We start from the raw sequence: 21,985 nt of genomic DNA on the forward strand, positions 1-21,985 counted from the left end.
GTAACAGAAGAAAAGGATTGTAATTTTTAAGATTAAGTACTTTACAAAAAAAACCAAACTTAAAAATATTAATTAACTGATTGTGTTGTTTTGCTAATATTCTGAATGTATTGTCAGTCCATGAGAGCCAGCCCTAGTGCTCCCCAAGAGCTGGGACCTTCTTATAGAGGAACCAAAGATGCTGAAATGGTGATAGCTGCCCTTGGATGTGTTTAATGTGGCCTCTTGAAGGCAGGCAGGTCCCTCCCTGGGGACCAAATGGTCTTTTAAAGTCTTGCATGGGCCATTTTTCCGGGATTTCCATCTTGGTACCTAGAGGCATTTTTATTTTGCAACTGGCAGCCAGCCCAGCATGGAGGGTGGGGAAAAACAAACCAAAATTATCATTTCTCAGGCAGTAGGGCGATCTCTGTCAAGCCAGAGCTGCAGGTATGTACACATTTGTTGTGTTGCATGGGAGGAGGGAAGCAAAGTGCCCTCTAAAAATACTGGGAATATGCAGTTTGCCTTTTGAGATCCTGGTTTTCGCCACACAGACATAGCACTGAACTGGGAGCAGGGTCTCCTTTCTTTGCTCGCTCACTTACTCTTCTTCTTCTGTAACTTCTGTTACTTGACTTTTCAAGTTCAGAAAGAAGTTTTTTAAGCTCTTTGGGTTCATATGTGCTACTTTACAGATCAAATGGATGAGTAGGTGGTCCTGCTGTTGTTATTTAGTTTGCGAAGACCATGCTGTTTCAGCAGAACTACACGTTTCTACTCTCAGTGAGCCACTAGACGTTGCTGTATTTAAACCATAACAATAGCACTGACTGTGCCCAGTCATGTGTGTCAGGCTGTCACCCGTGTCTTGTTCAGTTGTCACACGCAAAGCCCAGAAAATAGTAATTAAAGCTCCTCCCCCTCAAAACCTCTTTCTTAAAAATGGAAGGAGTTGAGTGAACCACTGTGTGACAGAAATGAAAAACTGGTGTGTGTATTCTTTTTAATTTTACTTATCTTTATTATTGTAATCTTTGCCCCTTGTCACACTGGCCCTGGCAGCTGGTTTTCGTTCACTCCAACTGACATTGGCTGTAAAGGCTCTACTTGATTGAAAACTCTATCGACCTTTTGCTTCTCTACCTCATTTCTTTGTTAGTGAAGAACATACAGCTGAGAAAGACAGTCTTAAAAATTAATGATAATGAAGTGATGGGAATTAATGATGAAATGAAAGATTTAATGGAGTATTTGGGATGCAGGAGACTACTCAGTATGCTAGTTTTCAGACAGTGCTGCGATTCAACACCATCAGAATTTGTCTTTCTGTACATTTTCCAAAGGAGGACATAAAAAGACTTTGCATGCATTCATGCTTTAGCTCTCATAAACGAAGCAGGTAAATAAATAGAAATACTTTTTTTAATTTCCTAGAAGGGAAGTAGTGGTTTTTTACTTCCTCAAAATTATGCCACAGACCAGATACATAGAGAATAGATCTCAGACTCAGTTTCTAATGTTAACTCGGTACCTTCTTTTCCTTACAAATGTGTAAAATTTAAATTCCTATTTCCCCAATGTATTTCAAATTTTACTCAGTGACTTAGCTGATAATCCTATGTGGATGAGGATGCCCAGCTGGATGCTATAAGCTTTATATCCTGAAGCGTTCAAAGAAATTTTGCATTTCACTTGTGTGAGTTTGGGAAAGAAAGATGGGACCTCACTTTTGTTGCGAAATTGTGAGCAGCCACAGCGTGCCATCAGTGTGGAATAATCTCTGGCTCTCTCTTTTGTTTTGTTACCCTTTGATATGGAAAGAACTGGTGCGTCTTAATAGATGGGATTTCAGGTAGTAATGTTTGTTCTTTATTCTTTCTCCCATGGTTAGAATCCAGTTACGGGACTGTTCTCAGCTGGTACGGACCATAAGGATGCTTGGGTACGGGACAACATCTACAGCATCCTGGCCGTGTGGGGGCTGGGGATGGCTTATCGGAAGAATGCAGACCGGGATGAGGATAAGGCCAAAGCCTACGAGCTTGAGCAGGTATGTCAAAGTTCGGCGTAAACCAGTTATGCTGTTTGGTTTTTTCATATCGTGGTGGTTTTGAATGGTGCATTCGCATTGCTGCTGTGTCTAGGATCTGGCAGGGTTTTCCCATCTTGGAGTACGTGTCTTGTTCCTATGACAGCAGCATCCATGCAGCGTGTGGTATGCAGTGTTCCTGGCAGCCTTCCGGCAAGCAGGATTTGGAGAACTAGGTGACGGAGAGGCTAACATCTGAATTAAAATATAAACAAAACAAAAACATGTAGGAGTCAAACTTCTATTGGTTGGCCAATTGTTGAAAATTAAGCTTCTGAGAGATTTTATGCCCAGATTTACAAGCCTCTGATTAAACGTTGAGATCCCTCATGAAGTGTATTATGGAGCAGAAAATCAAGCCTAGGTCGCTTGGATCCTAGGGTAGCAATTTATCTGCTAGACCATTCTTCCCTGTAAGAAGAAGCATGCCATTTAAAGTAGCAATCTTTGAAATGTGCACTTGTGTCATCTCACGGAAGTTGTACATGGTGTATAGACATGTTTGATCAAACCAGACAAGGTGGCAATCTCCAAACTGGTAAGGCTCATGTGCTGGAGAATTGGAAGGGGAGGTAACTCACCGAGGTAATTTCATTAATCTTCAGCTGGGAAAGTGAATATCAGAAGTGACAGTATAGAGGTGGGTTAAATGGGAAGTGAGGGAGTGTTAGTGTCAGTGTCCTGCTGTTGTTTTGAAGGCACTGGGTAACTTTTATGCTGACATGTACTGCTCAAACCGGTGAGATCTGTGGTGACAGAATAACCTTGACTCAGTTTGCATGATTGTATTTTGAAGCTATAATAATTTTTGGATAAAAAGATGGGGTTGATTTCCTTTTTAAAGACAAAATCTTACGCTTCTCTTTGTACGCACTAAAGGCCCTTTCTTTACATTAGTCATCTGCTTTCTGTTGTACTGTATAAAGAGGGAAAGAAGCTCCACAGGTTTTCCAATCATGTCAATGTCTTGCAGTCATCTACCAGTGTTCCCTGGATCTGTGTTTCTAAAAATCATAATCATCATTATCATTATTCTTACAAGATGTAACATTCTTCTTACTTCCTTAGCTGGATAGAAGGACCACAAAGAGTTGCTCCACTGTTTAGAGAGGGCCTTTGGGAAAAGATTTGTTCTTCTAGATAGGGAAGGGGCAATAAAAATCAACAAGTATATTAAAAAAAGGCATGTAAAGCATTCCGGGCAAATATGCATTTTTTTACCTTTGGCAGGGCGTTAGTAGGGGGTGTGAACTTTGTCACTTTTGAATGTTGTTTGTAACAGCTGAGATGAGTCTGGCCCTGTGAGGGTGTCACTGGTCTCTTTTGTTCCTGCAGAACGTTGTGAAGCTGATGCGGGGACTCTTACAGTGCATGATGAGACAGGTAATGTCATGGGTATGAGTTGAACTAGTACATGTTGCATTTACAAAGCATTTCATCTGAGGCATGTATTCCTTGTGTCTTTTCTGTGGAGTGATTTTTTTGCATGTGTGTAGCCAGTGGTGTGGGGAGTCTTTTTTTTAAAAAAAAACTCTGTAGTTTCCTTGAGCAAAACTCTGATCTTACTTTTTGAACACCTTTTTGAGATTGTGCTTGTAGCAAATGACAGTTTTGCCTTCGCAAACTGATCTTCAGAGATGCATACCTGTAACTAAGATCTGAACTCAACAAGGTAGTTTCATATTATTATTTCCCAAAGAGATGTGGATTTACCTGGAGCCTAAAGTTAGAGATGTGTTTAAGCACTCTGATCAGTCAAAACACACTGAAGTGAGGTAACAAAAATTAGGACCTTAAGTTTCTCCTCACCTAAGAAAAGGTGTTAATTTTGAAATAGTTTGGAGAATTTCTTCCAAAATGTTTCATATTTGAAAGTTGTGGTGTTTTTTAGGTAGATAAGGTAGAGAAGTTCAAACGCACGCAGAGTACCAAAGACTGCCTACATGCCAAGTATAACTCCGCTACTTGTGCCACGGTGGTTGGGGACGACCAGTGGGGCCATCTGCAAGTGGATGCAACTTCCCTTTACCTGCTCTTCTTGGCACAGATGACTGCTTCAGGTAAGCGGAAGATACTTTAGCCTTGACTATCGTTGCAGTCTTTTTCTATTCTAGCTTTTATTTAAAAAGGAAAAAAAGTTGTAACGAGCTTCAAAGACCTTTACATAGTTATTACTCAGAAGAAAGTAATATTTCTCTGGAAAAGAGATGTGGCTTAGTTAGGATTTTATGTTTATAGTAACTGCCAGGGCAGCGTCCCTTCCCTTAATGTTTGTTGGCGTACAAATACATGAGATAGTCAGAGTCACATCAGGGAAGAGTTTCGTGTTTGAAGACTACACGGCGTGTTCTAAAGGACAGCCAGGTTTCTTTAGAGAGTGGCGACATAGAGTCAGGTGCTACTAGTCCCATCTGTGTTCCTCTTCTTGCTGGCACTGTTTTATCTTGTGCTTTTCTCAACTGTACTCCTCCTGTGAGGATAAGGATTTGTTTCCTTATGTGTTTTTCTGTCCTCAGAGCCCCCTGCAACTGACCCCTGCAGAGTGGGCACCTGGTCATCCTGGTGGTCCTTTGATAGAGCACTAAGCGGGTGGAGGGGTGGGGAGCTGCGGGAATTGGGATGCACTGCTCTTGAGAGCCAGAGCTGGTTCAGCTGTCTCTGCTTCGTACCTACCATGTATGAATGCCACCCTCCCAGGGGTAGATTTTGGTTGGTCTTTGAAACAGTATGTATTGGTGGCATTTGAAGTATTTTATCAGCAGCAAGTATTGAGGCTTGCTGTCTGATCTTTTGAAATCAGCGTGAGTTTTTCCATTGATTTCAGTGGGCAGCAGTTGGTGGCAAATAAACAAAAGCATGAAACTCACTGAAGAGTAAATATTTCAGTTCTTATACAGTATAATTACTCTCTTCCCTTCTTTTAATCAGGTTTACGTATTATCTTCACCCTCGATGAGGTTACCTTTATTCAGAATCTTGTTTTTTACATAGAAGCTGCCTACAAAGTTGCTGTAAGTAGTTATTTATATGTAAGTCACCTGAACACTGCTCAGATGTGGGTGGAAAATTATTCATTGATGGAGAAGGAAAATATGGATTTTTTCCATGATAAGATATCAGAACCTGTCAGTACTTTACATTGTGAGCAGCATCTTTGGAGATGGTGGGAGGGATTTACTGCTGCCTGGGTGAGGTATACTTGTTCTATCAGAATAATAGTTTTTCTTTATTGATAATTAATAATATTTCCTGATGTCTCATTAAAATCTTATGGGCCTTTCTAAAAAGAGCAAAGTGTTAACAAACTTTTCAGAAAATGACAAGTTGAAGGGGCACAAGGAGAAGCATGCACAGGGGGAAGGATAAAGGGCTTTGTGTGTTCTCTGAAGACAGTGATTCATGGCTGTAGACCTGATCCTGCTGGGTTATATTTTGATGTGCTACTCTTTAAACATGAGGAGGGGCTCTTTGGAGAATTTGAGCCTTTTTTTTTTTCTTTTTCTCTTTCTTTTAAGGCAAATAAATTCATTTCATGCAGGGGTCTGGTTTTGTTGTGGGGCAAGGGGGGAAAACATTGTTTTTATATATAATCATGACAATGTTTTCTTGATGATGTTGCAGGATTATGGAATTTGGGAACGTGGTGATAAGACAAACCAGGGCATCCCTGAACTGAACGCAAGCTCCGTAGGGATGGCCAAAGTGAGAATGTCTTCCTGACACCTCCTTCGTGGCTATTCTGTCATGCTGAAGGGCTCCGACAAACCTGATAGCTTCCTTTGCATAGTCTTCTTGGCTGCTGCGATAGTTAACTGATTGTATAAGAATTTTTGTTTGGGTGTGAGTGAGTATTTTTCAGTGTAAAATCCTTGTCATAATGGCTTTCATTAAAGGACCTCAGCACAGTTGTTCTGGGGATTGCAAGAAGGGTACTAGATTCATTGAGGCATGAATCTGATAGGTTCAGTGAGGTGCAGTCTCATAAAGTAGCCTCTGGTTTTCTGTCCCTCTTTCTTAATTCTCCAGCTCCAGTATTATATGTGATGTTTTCATGGTAAGATTAAGTCAGATGTAATTCTGGAAAACAGCAGAATATCAGTCTAAGAAATTATTCATGATTAAATTAGAGAGAAAAATTAGTGAAGATGTACTTAAAAGAACGTGGATATTTCTGGTTCCCCCATAGCACAAGGTCACAGAGATACTATGTGAAGCTCAGAAGGCCAGAAATGTAAATGTGTAATTGACAACTACCTTTTTACATGGTATCTGGGGGACTGACAGAAGCCAAATATCATTAAGGTCAAAGGTGTAGTTGCATTTCAGCAGGTTTTATTAGTTACCAAAATCTTGTGTCCCTGCAAGAGGGAGAAACTGCTGGTATTGGCCACAGTTCAGTCAAATAGCGACGGGGTAGTGTCTGTGGGGGAGGTTATGCCTTAGCTGTCCAGTACGAATTTTTTTTCCGCTGAACAGCCTGATGCGGGTTGCTGCAGTCTCTGCATGACTTCTGGGTGCGTTGGTGTCAGGATGATCTGCAGGACTTGCTGCACAGCTTTGCTTCTCTGTGGCTCTGAGTTCCATAAAAGTGCTGTTCGGGGTGGGGACTGGGGAGGCATGCTGGAGGCCCTGCTGCAGAGGGTGAGGTAGATGCTGCTTTTTTTAATCTGCCTCAGGAATTCTCCCTCTTAACATTTCTCTCCCGTATCTGCTTTGTGTGGCTAGCCGTGGCAGCAGTACAGCACAGAGTGTATGACTTTGAATGGATCTCAGTGCCTTTTCTGCACCATTAAGACTGCCCATGGTCCCGGCTATCAATTCCTCAATGTGGCTTTCTGCTGCTATCAGGAACATCTGCTGCTCTAGTGCTTGGCTAGAGAGAGGGGCTTTGCAGAGCCAGTAAACCCACATTTGTGTTGGAAGAAGAAAAATACCCTTGCCTCTCTGCAGAGAGATAAGGCAAGCTGCGCTGTGCGATCTTCATTTGTCAGAGATTGGCATTACCGTGAACCTGCAGGACAAAAATGGGCATGGAGCAACATTCAGTGCTCCTGCAACCCTGTGAATATCCATTGCAGAGGAAAGTTCTGCTAGCCTGACTCTGGCTGTCCGGTCCTTGCTCTCTTCCTGCCACATTCCCCGCACGGTGCTGCACACCCCGCTTCTACAAAGCCAGATTTTGTAGCCTGGTAGGTTAAAGTAGGAGTGCCCAAATGGAGTCAGTGGTGGGGCTGCTAACGTCTTCACTAGGCAAATGCGTTATGGCCAAGAGGTATGAGATGTGGTGATTCACCTGTTGCCACAGAGCATGCTGTGCCTCGGTTGGCTGTGCAGAGAGCAGACGTCTCGTTTTTCTTTCCCTCGGGAAGTGATAGCATCAGAGAGATGGTGATGCTCTCTTCTCGGGGCAGAGGCCTCTGCTGATTCTGGGGCGCCTTGAACAAGCCTTCCTCTTTGAACAGCCCTTCAGGCAGGAGGAGTGAAAGGCCACTGAATGGGGGTTTATTTTGGAATATAGGACTGGGGAAGCATTTATTACTAAGTACTTTAATATTTAGATATTATCTCAGTGGAAGCCCTGCTCCCCATTGTTTTGCATTGCCTTTAAATTGTAAGAAGGGTCATCAGCACATCAGTCGGGTATCCTACTAGTGGAAAGACAGAAATACTTACTTTTTCTAAAATATTGCCAAGCTTCCCTTTAAAGATGGAAAAGTGTCTGTGGAGCAAACTTCTGTCTTATGTAATTTCCTTCAGAGGATAAGCACAGGTGCTAGGGTGTATACTTGGCTTAAAAGGTAATGGTTTTGGATTGTTGTTTGGTTTTTTTTAAAGGCTGCTTTGGAAGCAATTGATGAACTAGATCTTTTTGGAGCTCATGGAGGACACAAATCAGTGATTCATGTTCTTCCTGATGAAGTAGAACACTGTCAGGTAAAAACTAGTCTTCTGTTTCCTTTGCTAGGGGAAAATCCAAGACCCTCTCCCTTTTTTTTTTTAAATGAAATGTCGATTAACTGAACCAAGAACTTAATGTAGTAAGGATGGCTTCACGCTATGCTGTTCACCCTGTTTCTAGTAGATCATGTGAAAGTGAGTGGTGTGAAGCATTCTCATTCTAACTCAGTTAAAAATAATTATGCAGAGTTCTCTGTCAGTTTGCAAATGGTATAGTCTATTCCATTTGCACTTGACATAGCCTTTTGAAGTAGGTAAATTGTTCTACATCCCTCTCTTCTGTTCCTGTTTTGCTCAGTCTATTCTATACTCCATGTTGCCAAGGGCTTCCACGTCAAAGGAGATAGATGCTGGCCTTCTCTCTATTATTTCTTACCCGGCTTTTGCAGTGGAGGATCTAAACCTTGTTAATGTGACCAAGAGTGAAATCATATCCAAATTGCAGGTAAGGATTTCCTTTATTTTTATTTTCCAGAGGGAAAGAGAAGCAGAACCTCCCTTAACGAAACTCCTAATTAAACCAAGGTTGCCAGATTTGGTGCATCTGTGCGTGGAAGAGAGGGAGGAAAATCCCTAAGTGACACTTAAAACTCAACACATACTTTTATGCTGATGTTAGTCTGTGAAGAAGAACAGTATGTGAAGTTTTCTATAATTTTGTCTGTTTTTACAGGGCCGCTATGGCTGCTGTCGCTTTCTCCGAGATGGTTACAAGACACCCAGAGAGGTACTTCTGATATATATTTTCAGTAGACATTAGGAAGAATTTTATCTCTTGTTTATAGACATTTTTAGTCTCATTTACATGAAGGGGTGAAGTTCTCTATTGCTATTCAGACATCTTAGTGGATTTGGAAGTAATTGTTAAAGGAGAAGCTGCTGCCCAAGCACTCACACACCATTCAGGGGGTGGCACACCCACCACCCGAGACTTTAACTGCTGGGACCAGAGTCCCTTGGCAGCGGGCAGCTCCACGGAGCCGATGGGTGCCCCTTTTCGACTCCTCGCTCACACACTCACTCACTCTCGGGCGCTTTCTCTCCCCTCTGGCTTGACCCTAGGTTTCCCGAAGCAGAGTCTCTGATACGACGTACGCCAGACGAATTTATTGATTGGTACAGCAGTGAAAAACAGTTTGAGCTGGGTGCCTCTGGAGAGGGACCCTGAACAAAGAAATCTTTGGGCAATTATCCCCTTACAATTTAAGTTCCCCTTCCCTCACGAGACAGTTCGGACCAATAGTAATATTCGGGTCTGGGGTCTTCCCATTCTTCACTGGGTCCTTTCATTGTCTCTAGGCGGGCTGATTCTTCTCTTATCTCTAAGGTTGCAGCTTCTGCTGAGATTGTAGTTTCTTATCTTTCTGGTTTGCACCGGTTTCGGGGGCCTTCCTTCATGTAGCTAAGTAAAAGTTCAGTATACAGTCGGCGAATCTGTGTGAAAGTTCACAGCTTGCAGCCTAAGGCTTCAACAAGCCTTGATACTAATGCTATGTATTGGATTACGTTTAGGCTAGAAAGTGACTGCTACAACAGTAATCCAGGCATCCACCCTAGAAATGATACGTCTGAAGGAGGCTAAGGGTTTGAAAACCAATTATTGAGGACAGAACTTAATTTATAATTCTAAGAAATGAACCCTTAGATACGCTTATGGTGCCTAAGCGGAAGCGGTGTCTCTGAGGCATCCCAAAATATCTTTGAACTGAGGCAGAGCCAAGATTATTTGCGACACCTAGATTCTGAGACTGGGAAGGGTTGATTTATCTAGGGAACGATTAAATGAGTTTGAGACTGAATGTGAAAAAGTAGTCAAGACAAACTATTGGCCAGAAACAGGAAACTATTTCTGGTGGTTTTATTGGTTTCTTGGTTTTAATTACTTGCATAAATAGGCTGCCATTATGATTGGAATATGAGTGACTAATTTGGCACTGTGACTAAATGAGTATGATTGAATTTCTAGGATCCAAGCAGACTGCATTATGATCCTGCTGAGCTCAAGCTCTTTGAGAATATTGAATGTGAGTGGCCGGTATTCTGGACATACTTCCTAATTGATGGAGTATTTAATGAGGACAAAATTCAGGTGAGGAAAGAAGAAATTACTTTCAATGGAAATGCAAAGCCATTTACCTGCAGTATTTTGTAGCTTTGCTCCATGTTTATTTTGGGTATCGGTTGGATACCCCATCAGCAGGATGGGAGTAGTCTTCAGCCAATGCCACCTTCCTGGGGAGTTCGTGACATGGTAGAGGCTGTGGTGTTTTGCGCACTGGAGCCTCTACCAGGTTGAGCGGCTCTGTTAGCTGGTGTGGTCAAACTGGGCCGAACGGGGTTAATTGGCCGGGTTCTGTCTGATTGCCAACCTTGATGCCCCTTTCCCAATTACTGCAGGATGAGACCAGCTTTTTTTCCCCCCAGTCTCTGTGGCTTGGCTGCTGAGAACAAGATTCATAGTACCTTCAGTCCTTTTGTACATTCGGGGAGATTTGGGATTGGACTATGAGGAGCTATTTAATTTTCACTAATTTCCTAAGTTAACTGATAATTCCCTGAGTTACTTTATGGCTTTACTGTGTCAAACATCCAGTGGTCAGGGGAGCTAAACTGACTGTAGCTCTCCAAAGGTTATAGTGGCACCTGGAGAGTATTGGTGAATTAAAGAGCGACAAGTAGCCAGGACTAAATGTATTCATACCAAGACTTCTGTAGGTTGGTGGCTTGAAGGAAGTAAAAAATACATGTGATTTAAAATTGCCTAGTATGCAGAGGGACAAGAGATTGCTAAACATAACCTCTTAATAAATAAAATGGCATCAGAAACAAAGCAGGGAATTTCAGACCAAAAAGCCCTCTTTTTGTACCAGGTGTTGTAAATCAAGTGAAATACTTACTGACACTAGAAATGTAAGTTGCTTTCCTGAACACAGTAAAAATAGTCCCATGGAGAGAGAAATGCAATTATTTCTCATGAAGGGGCAAAAATCCTAAAGTTTACTGAAACTTCAGTCATGTCAGTAAAATACCACTTCACAAAGCAGTCTCTAGAATTTAGTTGGATTATCTGGGACGGTGTGTACCTGGTTGCCTTTATGGCGTGCAGATGGGGTGTGCTAGAGCATGGTCAGACTGGGCAATTGCTCCTGGTTCCAACCGTTTAAACATAGCTGAGTGAGTCACTGAGACACTCAGGTGAGTGTCTAGTCTTCCCCAATTACTGCTGCAAACAAGTAGTTACAATGGCAGCAATTGTTAGAAAAATAAGCACCCTGAGGACTCAAAAAGAGTGGAGAAGGACAGGATACTGAAAATATCGGTGTACCATAATATGAACCTGTGGGTACCTTACCTTGCGTGTTCCACTGTACTCAGAAAGGGGTAGCAGAAATAGCATTTCAGAGGCAGGTGCTGGTAGTGCTTGAAAACAGCTTCCCTGTAAGTAAAAACTTGGAACGGTAGGTTAAGAAATGGAACAAAATAAGGGATCTGGTAAAAAGAATATTAAATGTTCTTTATTTTATATTAGTCTGGTATTCCTGTTCATAATATGTTGTCTAACAACACAAGAACAAGAGCATTTTCTGTTCAGTTAACTTACATATGTTTAAATAGTTTAAATCTATTTTAAGTTTTCAATGGGGCAAATTTTGAAGTAAATCAGTTAAGAGAAACTGATTTCCCAGTCCTGCAAAGCAGCATTCAGAAAATCATAGACAAATTTGCATGGTAGAAAGCTAACAATTTATACACTTCATATTAGCAGTCCTGACATACATGTCACTTCATTGTCATCTGTTGCAAATTTCATGTAGGATTCGTTCCAGTGACTTCCTGATATGAATATGTTAGTAGTTTTGTACCACAGTGGTGTGTTATAGATTAAAGATGTGTGTTCATGTTTCTGAGGCTGATAATATTGAGGGGCTGGAACAGTCTCTGAGAATTTGAACCCTGATCTTCCATCTGCAAGTCATGATCCCCCCCCCCCCCCCCTTTTTTTTTTAAATGAACTTTCAGCAGAAGAGTACTGTTGGAAAGTAGTGTAACTTTATTGTTTTGGTTTTGCTGACTGTAATATGAATTCTCACTCTCTTTTAAAAATATTTCCAGGTACAGGAGTATAGAGAGGCTCTGGAAGGAATACTTATTAGAGGGAAGAACGGAATAGTGCTAATGCCTGAACTGTACGCAGTCCCTCCAGAAAAGGTAGTGTGAAAATGCAGCATCTGCTTCAGTATGCAAAGTATAGATATCAAGATGAATGTTGGTTTTATAGTTTTCCTGTAGCTGATAAATCTAAACCAGCAATAAAAAAAGACTACTGCACATTATTTAAAAACTAAGAGACCTCTCACAGCTCCCACTGAGAAATGGTAAACTTTAGGTTTCCAAATGGTTACATTTTTTTACTTGGGAATCTGAGTGCCTACGGAAATATTAGAGCAGGTCTAAAGTTTTAAATCCTCATAGCAAGACATATATTTTAGAAGTGCTGATGCTCACTTAGGAACTGAAGCTCAAAGAAGAAATAAAGCATAGACTGTCCTGCCTGTCTAGTCTATTGATTGATTGTGCTCTTTCTTTTCCAGGGCTTGTATGTGAGAGAGAAACAGGTTTCAGATGGATTAGGGTTTGGGCTGGGTTTTTTGTTTGTTCTGTTTATTTTTTTTCTTTTCCCCCCATCTTTGCTTTACTGTTTACCTGATTTTCCAATTGTGAAAGAGAAATTCAGATGAGCTTATGTGCTCTTCCATGCTATTTGCCTTTGTATCCCTCCCCGCCAACTTCTTCTCCCGCTCCAGACTTCTCAGCCCTCATTCACTAAGGGTGTGGAGCCTGCTGGGTTGGCCTGAGTTTGGGCAGGGAGTGTTGACAGCTGATGTCTTGCTTGCAGATCTGAGGTGGAAACTCTGAATTGCCTTCCTAGTAGGAACAAACGTGTAAGAGTTCAGAGCCTTCTTGTGAATTCTGATGTGATGATGATCTGATGAACATGCCAAATAAGCAGGGTAGATTTTGCCTGTCGTTTGTAAATTTTAAAATGGCTATGGTAAAGATACTATCTAGGAGGGTTTTTCCCCTGACCTCAATAGATCTGTATACTGCAAAACCAAGGCAGTTTTCTAAATTAATAAGAGTCTACTCTTAATTTTTCCATTGACCATTCTTGCTAACACAAGAAAGGTGGAATAGCCTTCGTTTTTGGAAAGCACCTTTACTTCAAGAAGCTAGGCAGACTTCAGTGAAGTTCAAGTGTCATCTTGCAAGGGGTTGGAAAGCAGACACACAATTGCCTACAAGCTGCCCAGAGGGAAGGCAGCAAAGGCATGGTGAGAAGAAAGGGGAAGCGCTGACACCAAAGCTATAATTGCTTGCAGAGTTCCCATTCAACCTCCAGCTCCAAAGGGTGGAGCGGTGTATGAAAATGAAGCGTAGTTCTTGTCCCAGAAAACATGCAGCCTTAAAAGTAAAACCAAGAGATCTGGATGTCAGTAATAATGGCAGGTTAGATGATAGACCATAGTTTTTCAAATACTTCCGTGTTACTGATTGTTCTTCACAACTTTAAGGTAATTTTTCTTGCTTATGCATTTGTTTTCAGGTGGACGAGGAGTATGAAAATCCTCACTCAGTGGATCGTATCCCAGTGGGAAAATTGCCTCATCTTTGGGGCCAATCATTGTATGTCCTTGGCTGCCTATTAGCAGAGGTAATTGTTTCTTGTATAGTAGGTGAGCTTGTATTTCATTTTGTTTTGAGATGGCTTAGGCTTTAAGTACAATTTGGTTGACTGGCAGGGACAATGTGTTTTCCAGTAGAAACATGTACCTGAACCATGGAAGAGTGACTCTGAGCTTTCAGGAGCTTTTTTTCTGGTGTGTATATATATATAGATATGTAATTGTCTGTTTCTAATCACGCTGAATAAGTTGTCAGATGGACTGGATATACAGTTAGGCTAGAGGAGTATGCCCAGGCTAACTTGACAGTCCCAGAGCTAGGATTTTGCACTGTTTCAGCTCTACTAGGCTATGCCTTACTCTGTGGCATAAGGTGCCTACAGAGTTGTCCCATATTAGCCACGGACTTGTTAAAAGGAACCATTGAATATCTCTGTGGAGCTGCAAAAAAATCACTGGCCTGGCAAAATTGCGTCAGTTGCTGCAACTCTAAAATAGGAAATCTGAACATGCAGATTGTGTCAGTCATAACCATTTTCTTGTTGTTCTGAAAAACATTGCAGCCATTGTTTTTATTGAATGTACTACTTTGTGGACGGGGTAGATAAACCAGGCTTTAAGTCCTGCTGTCCTCATAAAATTTGAAAATTGGTTAAGATTTCTTCTAGATGTCATCAGAAGCCTTTTACTTAATTTTTGTTTTGTTTCCTTTCTTTCTTCTTTCTCTTGCATTTATTCTAGGGATTTCTTGCTGTGGGTGAAATTGATCCCTTAAACAGGAGATTTTCCACTGGATTTAAACCTGATGTTGTGGTACAAGGTGAGGGAGTTTTTTGAACATTCTGAGTGAATTGGATCATGTGATGGCGAAGTCCCTATGTACAGGAGAGAAGACAGACATGTTTAAAAACAATGTGGATTTTTGCATGGGACGTGGATGCTTTGATGATACTGTGAGAAGAAGAAAGAGCTTGCTTGCCTAGCTGCCATTTTCCAGGAGGGAAGATCAGGTTTAACAAACGTTTTTTAAAAACACTTGTTAAAATGTTAAGACTTGTCAGGGACTGGAGAGTGGCAAACTTAATCTTGTAGTGAGAAGGAAAATCTTGTTGGATTCTAGCAAGAAAGAGCAAGACTGACAGAAGACAGGTCAGTTCAGTTAGGTTTCTGTGCAGCCCCTTTTTGGAAGAACCAGAGAGCAACGAGTGGGAAGGACCTCTGTACACAGAGGTGAGCTAGCCAGACTTAACAGCTATCTCTTGGCTGCTGCAGGGAATGGCTTCTTTAGTCAATGCAGGAACAGCCAAAACCAGAAAATGAAGCAGAAGGTAAACACCAGCCGATCAGGGCTTAAAGGCTTTTCAAAGACCTGTACTGCTCTGGAAAAGCAACCATCTTGTTTATCAGGAGAAGCCTTCATCAATGATACTGTGACCTGGGCAGGTACTTGTTTATGGGGGTTGCATTTTGTTATACTGAAGTGCTTAATTTCTAGTGGAAATAGAAGTTCTTGCTTATTTTTAGCATTCTTTGGCAAGTATTTATAATGCAAAGAAGAATACTGAATTATTAGTCCCAAACCAATAAGCCAGCTAACATGGGCAAAACCTCAATCAGGACAAGGGGTGGGATCAAGGCCTGGATTGTAAATTCCTCTGATTTTTGGGCGGGGTTTTTTTTTCCTACCTCTGCCACTTCATGGCCTCTGTAACACTTATGGCTATACAAGTAACAGCACCTGTTCCCTATTGACCTGGCTGTGTTATAGTGTGCTGTATTAAAACAACAAAGATTTTCAAGTCATGTTTCCACTTGTTTTATGGGGGAAAAGCCCTGTTTGCTTAAAGAGACTGCATGATCCAAACTAGTGGTACTGAAAGAAATGAGAAGAAACTGATAAAGCCCCAAAGAGCCTAGTCTAACCTTGGAGCTGACCCTGCTTTGAGCAGGAGGTTGGAGTAGAGACCTCATGAGGACCCTTCCACCTTGAATTACCCTGTGATCCAAAGTGGACAAGAATGGCAAGACATGTTGAGAAGCAAAGAGCCAAAATCTGTCTGATGCCCTCTTGCAATCCCTTTTGATCTCATGGGCTCATGAATTAAGAAACAAGTAAGGCCTTTGTGCCTTTTTAGTCAAGTAAATGCAGTGGTCGAGAGGTGACAGTAGAAACGTTCAGGTAAAAAGAGTAGAACATTGGTTCTTACTAGTGTTTTTGTTTTCTGTTATGCAGTAACTATTTTGGCAGAATCTAATAAAATTAAGAATCTCTTGCAAGACCATGGAATCAATGTTCAGAGCATTGCTGATATCCATCCGCTCAGAGTGCAGCCGGCTCGCATCCTGAGTAATCTCTACACCATGCTGGGTAGGTATTTGAACATGGAAGCCTCTCTCTACTGCTGTGCAAAGTATTTTTTAAGGGTGGTGTTTTGGTTTTTGCTTTTCTTGCTTCACACTGTCTCAATTTCTTTGATTCAATTTCTTTTATTTAGATCAATTTCTTTGATTTAAAAAAAAATGCATTTGTGCAAAGAAGCTTGACAAAATTAGAACTTCTGTCTTAAATAAGGGAATCCACCGGGGGGGGGAGGTGCTGGTGGTGGTGGTGGAAATTGCCTCATTAGAAAAGGTGGCCAAAATACGAGTTTCCCTGTGCCCTTGGAGTTAGGCAAGAACTGTCTTTTTTCATCCGGTAGGAACTACTTCCACAGAGAAACTGGCTTTAGAAAAAATGCCTGGAAAAACTCAGAAAAAAAATCAAATGTTTTTCCTTTCAGAAGTCAGAGTACTTCTGTTTTAAGTCTGGAAACTGAGCGGTGTGGTTGCCATTCTACCAGCAGACAGCCTGGGAAGTTTTCTGCTCCAAATCACGGAAGCCGTGCTGCTATTGGAGCATCTTTGGGCTGTCAAGTTCTTGCTAACATTCCTTCCAACCCTGAGCTGAGTTGAGCTGCTGAAGCTCTCTGTCTCTGTTGCAAACTCAGAAGCCTTTAGGGCTTGTCTAAACACAGGACCTTAAATACAGTTCCTCAGCCATGGCCCTAGAGGCCTGTTTTTCCCAGAGCCTGGCAGTTGGATTAAATAAATGCCCCCAAACTCCCATTGGTTCTAGTTAAGTTGAAAATCTTTTGATAACTGTGTCTTTTGATAATCCTTGCTGGAATGAATGGGGTCTTAGTGGAAAATTTGTTACATGTATTCCTAATTGAACTTAGTTTTACTACTTCAAGTGTGAAAATTGTGGATGTTACTACAAAGTAAAATTGAGGTGGGGTAAATCAGCACTGGTAGATTCCTTTGCAGCGTGGACAAGGGGAGCTGCATTGTGCTTCTCTGTCAGTCTGGAGCATGTTCCCATGGCAATTTGGCTACAGATAATGCTGAGGGAGAGTATGAGGCTGTTCACGGGGTGGGTTTTGTGGTGTTTCTGTTGGGGTTTTTTTGTTTTAACAGGAGATTTTTTGGTAGCATCCGAAGTAATGGGGCCTTCAAGTAAGTCTTAGAAAGTGTGCCCTTTACATGGAGAAGGGAAATTGCATGTGCTGCTTTTGGGAAAGAATTTGTTCTTTATCACAAAGAACTTTTAACAAATGAAACATTTGCAGGGCTTTGCTGAAGCTTACATTTATTTCATAATAGTTCATAATAGCTTTCTTTCACTAGTGGGGGTGAGTAGGATGATTTGACACGTTGGTGTATTGTTTTTAACAGTGACTTCTTTGGGAATGTTCACAGTGGTATTTTTTCAGGCACATGGTTGTTTGGCTCATATTCCTTGTCAGACAGATTCAAGTCAGCTCCTGGCTGCGGGAGGAAAGGGTGCAGTGTGGATCATTTGCTAATAAGCTCTACTGAGAAAAGTGGGGCTTATTAGCCTGATGGATGAAAACCTTTGTATTTGGATGTACTTTGTATTTGGGTTTTGCCTTCTGTGGGCAAGAATTTTTAAAGTTCTAAAGTGAAAGCAGTGCAATTTCTGTTGGATGTTGAAGGCCTTGTTTTTGAAAGGTCCTTTCCTTGGTGGGGAAGCTTTGAGTGCTGAGCAATGACTATAATTAAAAGACCCAATCCCATGGTCAGTGAAGCCAAGATTTTTATATTTTAATCAGGCCTTTGAAGAACTACTATGAAGAGCTAGCTATTATATTGGTGGTTGCTGCAAAACACGCCAGTCAGTAGCATCTCACTCTGTTATCTGTCTTCTGCCTTGCTGATATGAATGTAGTAGATCTCCTTGTCTAAAATTAGTTATTGTGGAAAAACACACAGGAAATGTTAGGTGAGACTTTTTTTTCTTTCTCTTTTCCTTACAGGCCGGAACAAGAACATGAAATTAAGTGGACGGCCACACCGACACATTGGAGTGTTAGGCACCTCCAAGCTGTATGTGATAAGAAATCAAATATTTGCTTTTGCCCCTCAGGTGAGCATGTAAAGCTGACAGGGAAATCACTGCTTGCTTAATGGCTAATCATTGGTGAAGTGCTTTGCTTTTACATGCTGTCACACTACTTTAGGTAGAGCAGGGCTGATAAAGCAGATGTGCTTTGCTTTGTGGGTTTTTTAAGGGCATTGGATGATCAGCATGGTAGAAGTGCTGATAAATCTCTCTTCTGTCATACAGAGTCTGGCTTCTTTGGCTTCTGGCTTAGGAGAACACAGCAAATCAATAGTACAAAGTTGTTACTGATCTCTGCCCAAACCAACATTCTAGCTAATGAAATAGTTTTTCTCCAGAAATATGTCACTTAATATATTCTTTCTACTGATTGCCTTGATGGAAAATTTAGTTTTGCATAAGCGTGCCAAGTACTATAACCCCCAAGAGACTAAGATATATCTTTTCATTACATTGTTGAAAGGGTCAATAGTGCTGAGAAAGGGATGTTCTGTCTTTGTTTTCTGTTTAGTGCCTTTTTCAATGTAGCTGGAAGTTTGGATTCTCCCAGAATTAATGGCTGTTATTTATACATTTAATGAAATATGGCACACTCCTGTAGACTTATTCTAGCAGCTGGTACTAGAAGGCCAAAGGACCACCTGCTCCAAACGTGTACAACTGGAGCAGGATAAAGAATGCTCACACCCTCCCAAATAGATGTTTGTCTAAGGTAGTCTTTAAATTCCAGTGGAAGACATTCGGCGGCCTCCATAGATCACTTCTGCAGTGCTTCATGATGTCCAAACAACATCAGATTTACTGCAAATAATGTGGCTCCCTTCCCTTTCTACCCCATGTCAATTGATCACAGGCAGCTTTGTAACAGGTTGCCTGTTTGTTGTGTTGTTCCCCCCCACCAATTTTCGCTTTTGCAAATTAGGGAAAAATTCCTTAGAGTCATGATTTTTTTCAAAATATCTCTTCATCCACATTTTACTATGTAAGTAGGACCCAGCCAAAATCTTGCCATGTATCAGGTATGGACATACTTATTGATATATTCCAAAATGGCATTTATCTTTGCATCAGCAACACATTGACAGTTCCTGCTTATTCCATGTTTGACTAAAACCTCCATAACATTTTCCATTGTACTTTGTAGCCAGACATTTCCCCCTGACTTTTTTGGGGGGGTGGAATTAATGTTTAATTTCACCTTCCTAAGGTTAGCAGTTAACTCATCTGTGTTGATCTTGAGTAATGTCCACAAATGTTGTGGTTTTGTAGTTTGTATTTCATCCTGTTCTGTAATGAAAACATTGATTAGGTGTGGGGCAAAGGCTGACCCATTTAGATACCCTCTCATTCTGGAAAAAATGGTTAATAACTACCTTTTGAGAACAATTTTTCAAGCAGTTCTGCCTCCGCAGATGTTTTTTCTTCAGCTCACTAGTGTGAAAATTTCCAAAAATTGAGAGATGTCAGCCACTTTCTTGTACATCTAGTTGTAGAAACATCTTGTTTCATCTAGTAGAAACATTTTGTTTCATCTAGTTGCTCGCAAAGAATGAAATTGGTCTGGTTTGCCAGGATTGGTTTTTGATATGACTGTTTGGCCATCTTGCTTTAGCATTTTGTAATTATCTTGGCAGTCTCAAATTGGCTTTGTTTTCCTGTGCTTTCAGGCACTGAAATTGGCTTGACTGGTCTATGTTATCCTGGCTCTTCCTTTTTAAAGATAGGCAGTGTGTTTGCTTCTCTCTGAATTTCTGGGACTTGTTCTTCCTGTATTATCAACACTAATTGCACGTGGCTCAGGGATTGTTTTGGCTAGTTCCTTAAGTTCTATGAAGTAACTTCTCTGGACTTTGCCAGCTTGAATTTACGTGCTCTTTAACCTTTTCTTATCATACTCAGGCTGGACTCCTATTAATTTGTTAAAAGTAGTATTACAGGTCATAATTCACTACTTTTCTTCTGTCAGTAAAACCAGCATCGAATGCTTCAGCTTGTCTGTATCCTCTCTTCCTGCCTCCTTTCTTTCTTTATTAACAGACCTACAGTTTCTGTATTTTCCTATTACTTCTGATGCGTTTACAGGATGTTTTCTCCTTGACCATTATGTGTCTTACTAATTGATGTTTATTTTACGTCTCAACCTCCTTTATCCACCCCTCCCCAAGGCTTATGTGCTTCCTTAACTTTTGTTGTGGCTGCTTTGACATATTTTCCATTGTTTGTCCAGCTTTTTTGGTTTCCAACTTGTGAAGTAGCCGTAATAGTCTCTTACTGTGGTTCTTGGCTTTCCTCTGTAGTGGGAACAGCACACTTTACCATTGCATATTTAATGTACCTTTTTTCCACAGTAACTGCCAGCTTTTCTGTATTCTGCTTGACTTTCAGATTGTTCCCAAGAGATATACAGTTACTAGTCCCCAGTCCCCAGCATGCACTTAAGCCTATTTATTGTTTTTGTTGCTATTGTTAGCTTTTTCTTTCCACATTTAGAGTACTTCCGTCTTCCAGATCATAGGTTACTGTAATGCATCATTGGGAACATTCTACTTCATGGGTGTGATTGTCCACTTTTTATTTGTATGGCTTACTACTTTCACGGTCAGCCTACAAGTGTAAGAAAATGGACTCTGCACAAGCATGGATGTCTTTCTCACAGTCGTAGGCCTTGTTAGGTTAATTTATGCAGTCTGTATTGTGGTCAAGAATAGCTCATATGGCTTTTGTGAATGATTTAAGGGAGGAAGTGGAAAAAAACGAGAGCACTGACAACTGCTCATATGCCATATTTCTCTGTTCTCTAGTTTACTGACCAGCATCACTTCTATCTGGCTCTAGACAATCAGATGATTGTGGAGATGCTCAAGACAGAGCTGGCTTACCTCACTTCTTGTTGGAGGATGACAGGGAGACCAACCCTGACGTTTCCCATCACACACACAATGCTTGGTAAACTTAATTTTCTCTGTTTCAAGCAGAGTAGATTACTGCAGGGGAGTAGGATGGAAGTTGGTTTGAGAGGAGACAGGTGGCATGACTGTTTCAACATATGAGTTTTAACATCAAAAGTACAGTTTAACTTTCTCATGTGTATGCTGATTTGGATGACATGGTAATATTTCATTTTGGTTTTACTCCCCCTTTATATCCTTGCAGCTCCCCATCATCTCCATACTATTTCTGTCCAAAGAAATGTGATAGAAATCCCTTTAGAACTTGTCTCGTGGTTGTTTTTAGTTTTTTGTTTGCTTGCTTGTTTGGGGTTTTTTGAATAAGCTAGTATTGATAGCAGTTGTGGGTTCTGTTTTAAATTGGTCTGATTTACTTTGTAGAGAACACCCAGTAATCCACTTTATTTGGACATGATAATTTAAGAATGTGTTGGTAAGCTTCAACTCTTCCGTTATTCTTTTTTAGTTGATGATGGTACGGACATTCATCCAGCAGTTCTTGCCTCCATAAGAAAATTAGAAGATGGTTATTTTGGAGGTGCACGGTAAAGTCAGAACCCCCAAATGATTATCTCCCTGATTTTTTAAATTAAATAGTATACAAACCTCAGTTTTGAACTTGTGGTAGTGCACAGACCTTGTGCTAGAACTCTGCAGAGAGAGAAGTTTCAGCTTTAGTTATTATGTGGCAATCAGATGGTAGCTGGACTTCAGATGCAGTGGAAAAGATCTATCTCCCAAAAGGTGTACCATCTCTGACTGCCATTAATGGATAAGGAAAAATGAATGTCAAACCTTTGGAAATACAAAAACTTGGTCTTGGCTAGGCTTCTGTTTTTAAGACATTATTATCTTTCACAGTTATTGGACATGTTTTAAACATGAATTGCATGTAGTACTTGCAAGCTTGTGTGTTCCATTC

General features: G+C 41.0%; 1 protein-coding gene across 2 annotated transcripts in view; it reads left to right on the forward strand.

Moving 5' to 3' along the window:
• PHKA2 (phosphorylase kinase regulatory subunit alpha 2) overlaps positions 1 to 21,985 on the forward strand; it is a 48,927-nt gene that overhangs the window by 3,147 nt on the left and 23,795 nt on the right. For both annotated transcript variants that reach the window (XM_072849130.1, XM_072849139.1), the window contains exons 2-17: positions 1,874 to 2,032; positions 3,407 to 3,454; positions 3,963 to 4,131; positions 5,000 to 5,082; positions 5,693 to 5,773; positions 7,907 to 8,005; positions 8,328 to 8,474; positions 8,703 to 8,756; positions 9,996 to 10,118; positions 12,143 to 12,238; positions 13,635 to 13,742; positions 14,455 to 14,533; positions 15,947 to 16,081; positions 18,030 to 18,139; positions 20,917 to 21,061; positions 21,530 to 21,608. In XM_072849130.1, coding sequence (XP_072705231.1) covers positions 1,874 to 2,032; positions 3,407 to 3,454; positions 3,963 to 4,131; positions 5,000 to 5,082; positions 5,693 to 5,773; positions 7,907 to 8,005; positions 8,328 to 8,474; positions 8,703 to 8,756; positions 9,996 to 10,118; positions 12,143 to 12,238; positions 13,635 to 13,742; positions 14,455 to 14,533; positions 15,947 to 16,081; positions 18,030 to 18,139; positions 20,917 to 21,061; positions 21,530 to 21,608 — 1,715 coding nt within the window. The remainder of the gene's footprint in view (positions 1 to 1,873; positions 2,033 to 3,406; positions 3,455 to 3,962; positions 4,132 to 4,999; positions 5,083 to 5,692; positions 5,774 to 7,906; positions 8,006 to 8,327; positions 8,475 to 8,702; positions 8,757 to 9,995; positions 10,119 to 12,142; positions 12,239 to 13,634; positions 13,743 to 14,454; positions 14,534 to 15,946; positions 16,082 to 18,029; positions 18,140 to 20,916; positions 21,062 to 21,529; positions 21,609 to 21,985) is intronic.

Source organism: Ciconia boyciana, chromosome 1, assembly GCF_034638445.1.
Source record: "Ciconia boyciana chromosome 1, ASM3463844v1, whole genome shotgun sequence".
NCBI lineage: Eukaryota > Metazoa > Chordata > Aves > Ciconiiformes > Ciconiidae > Ciconia > Ciconia boyciana.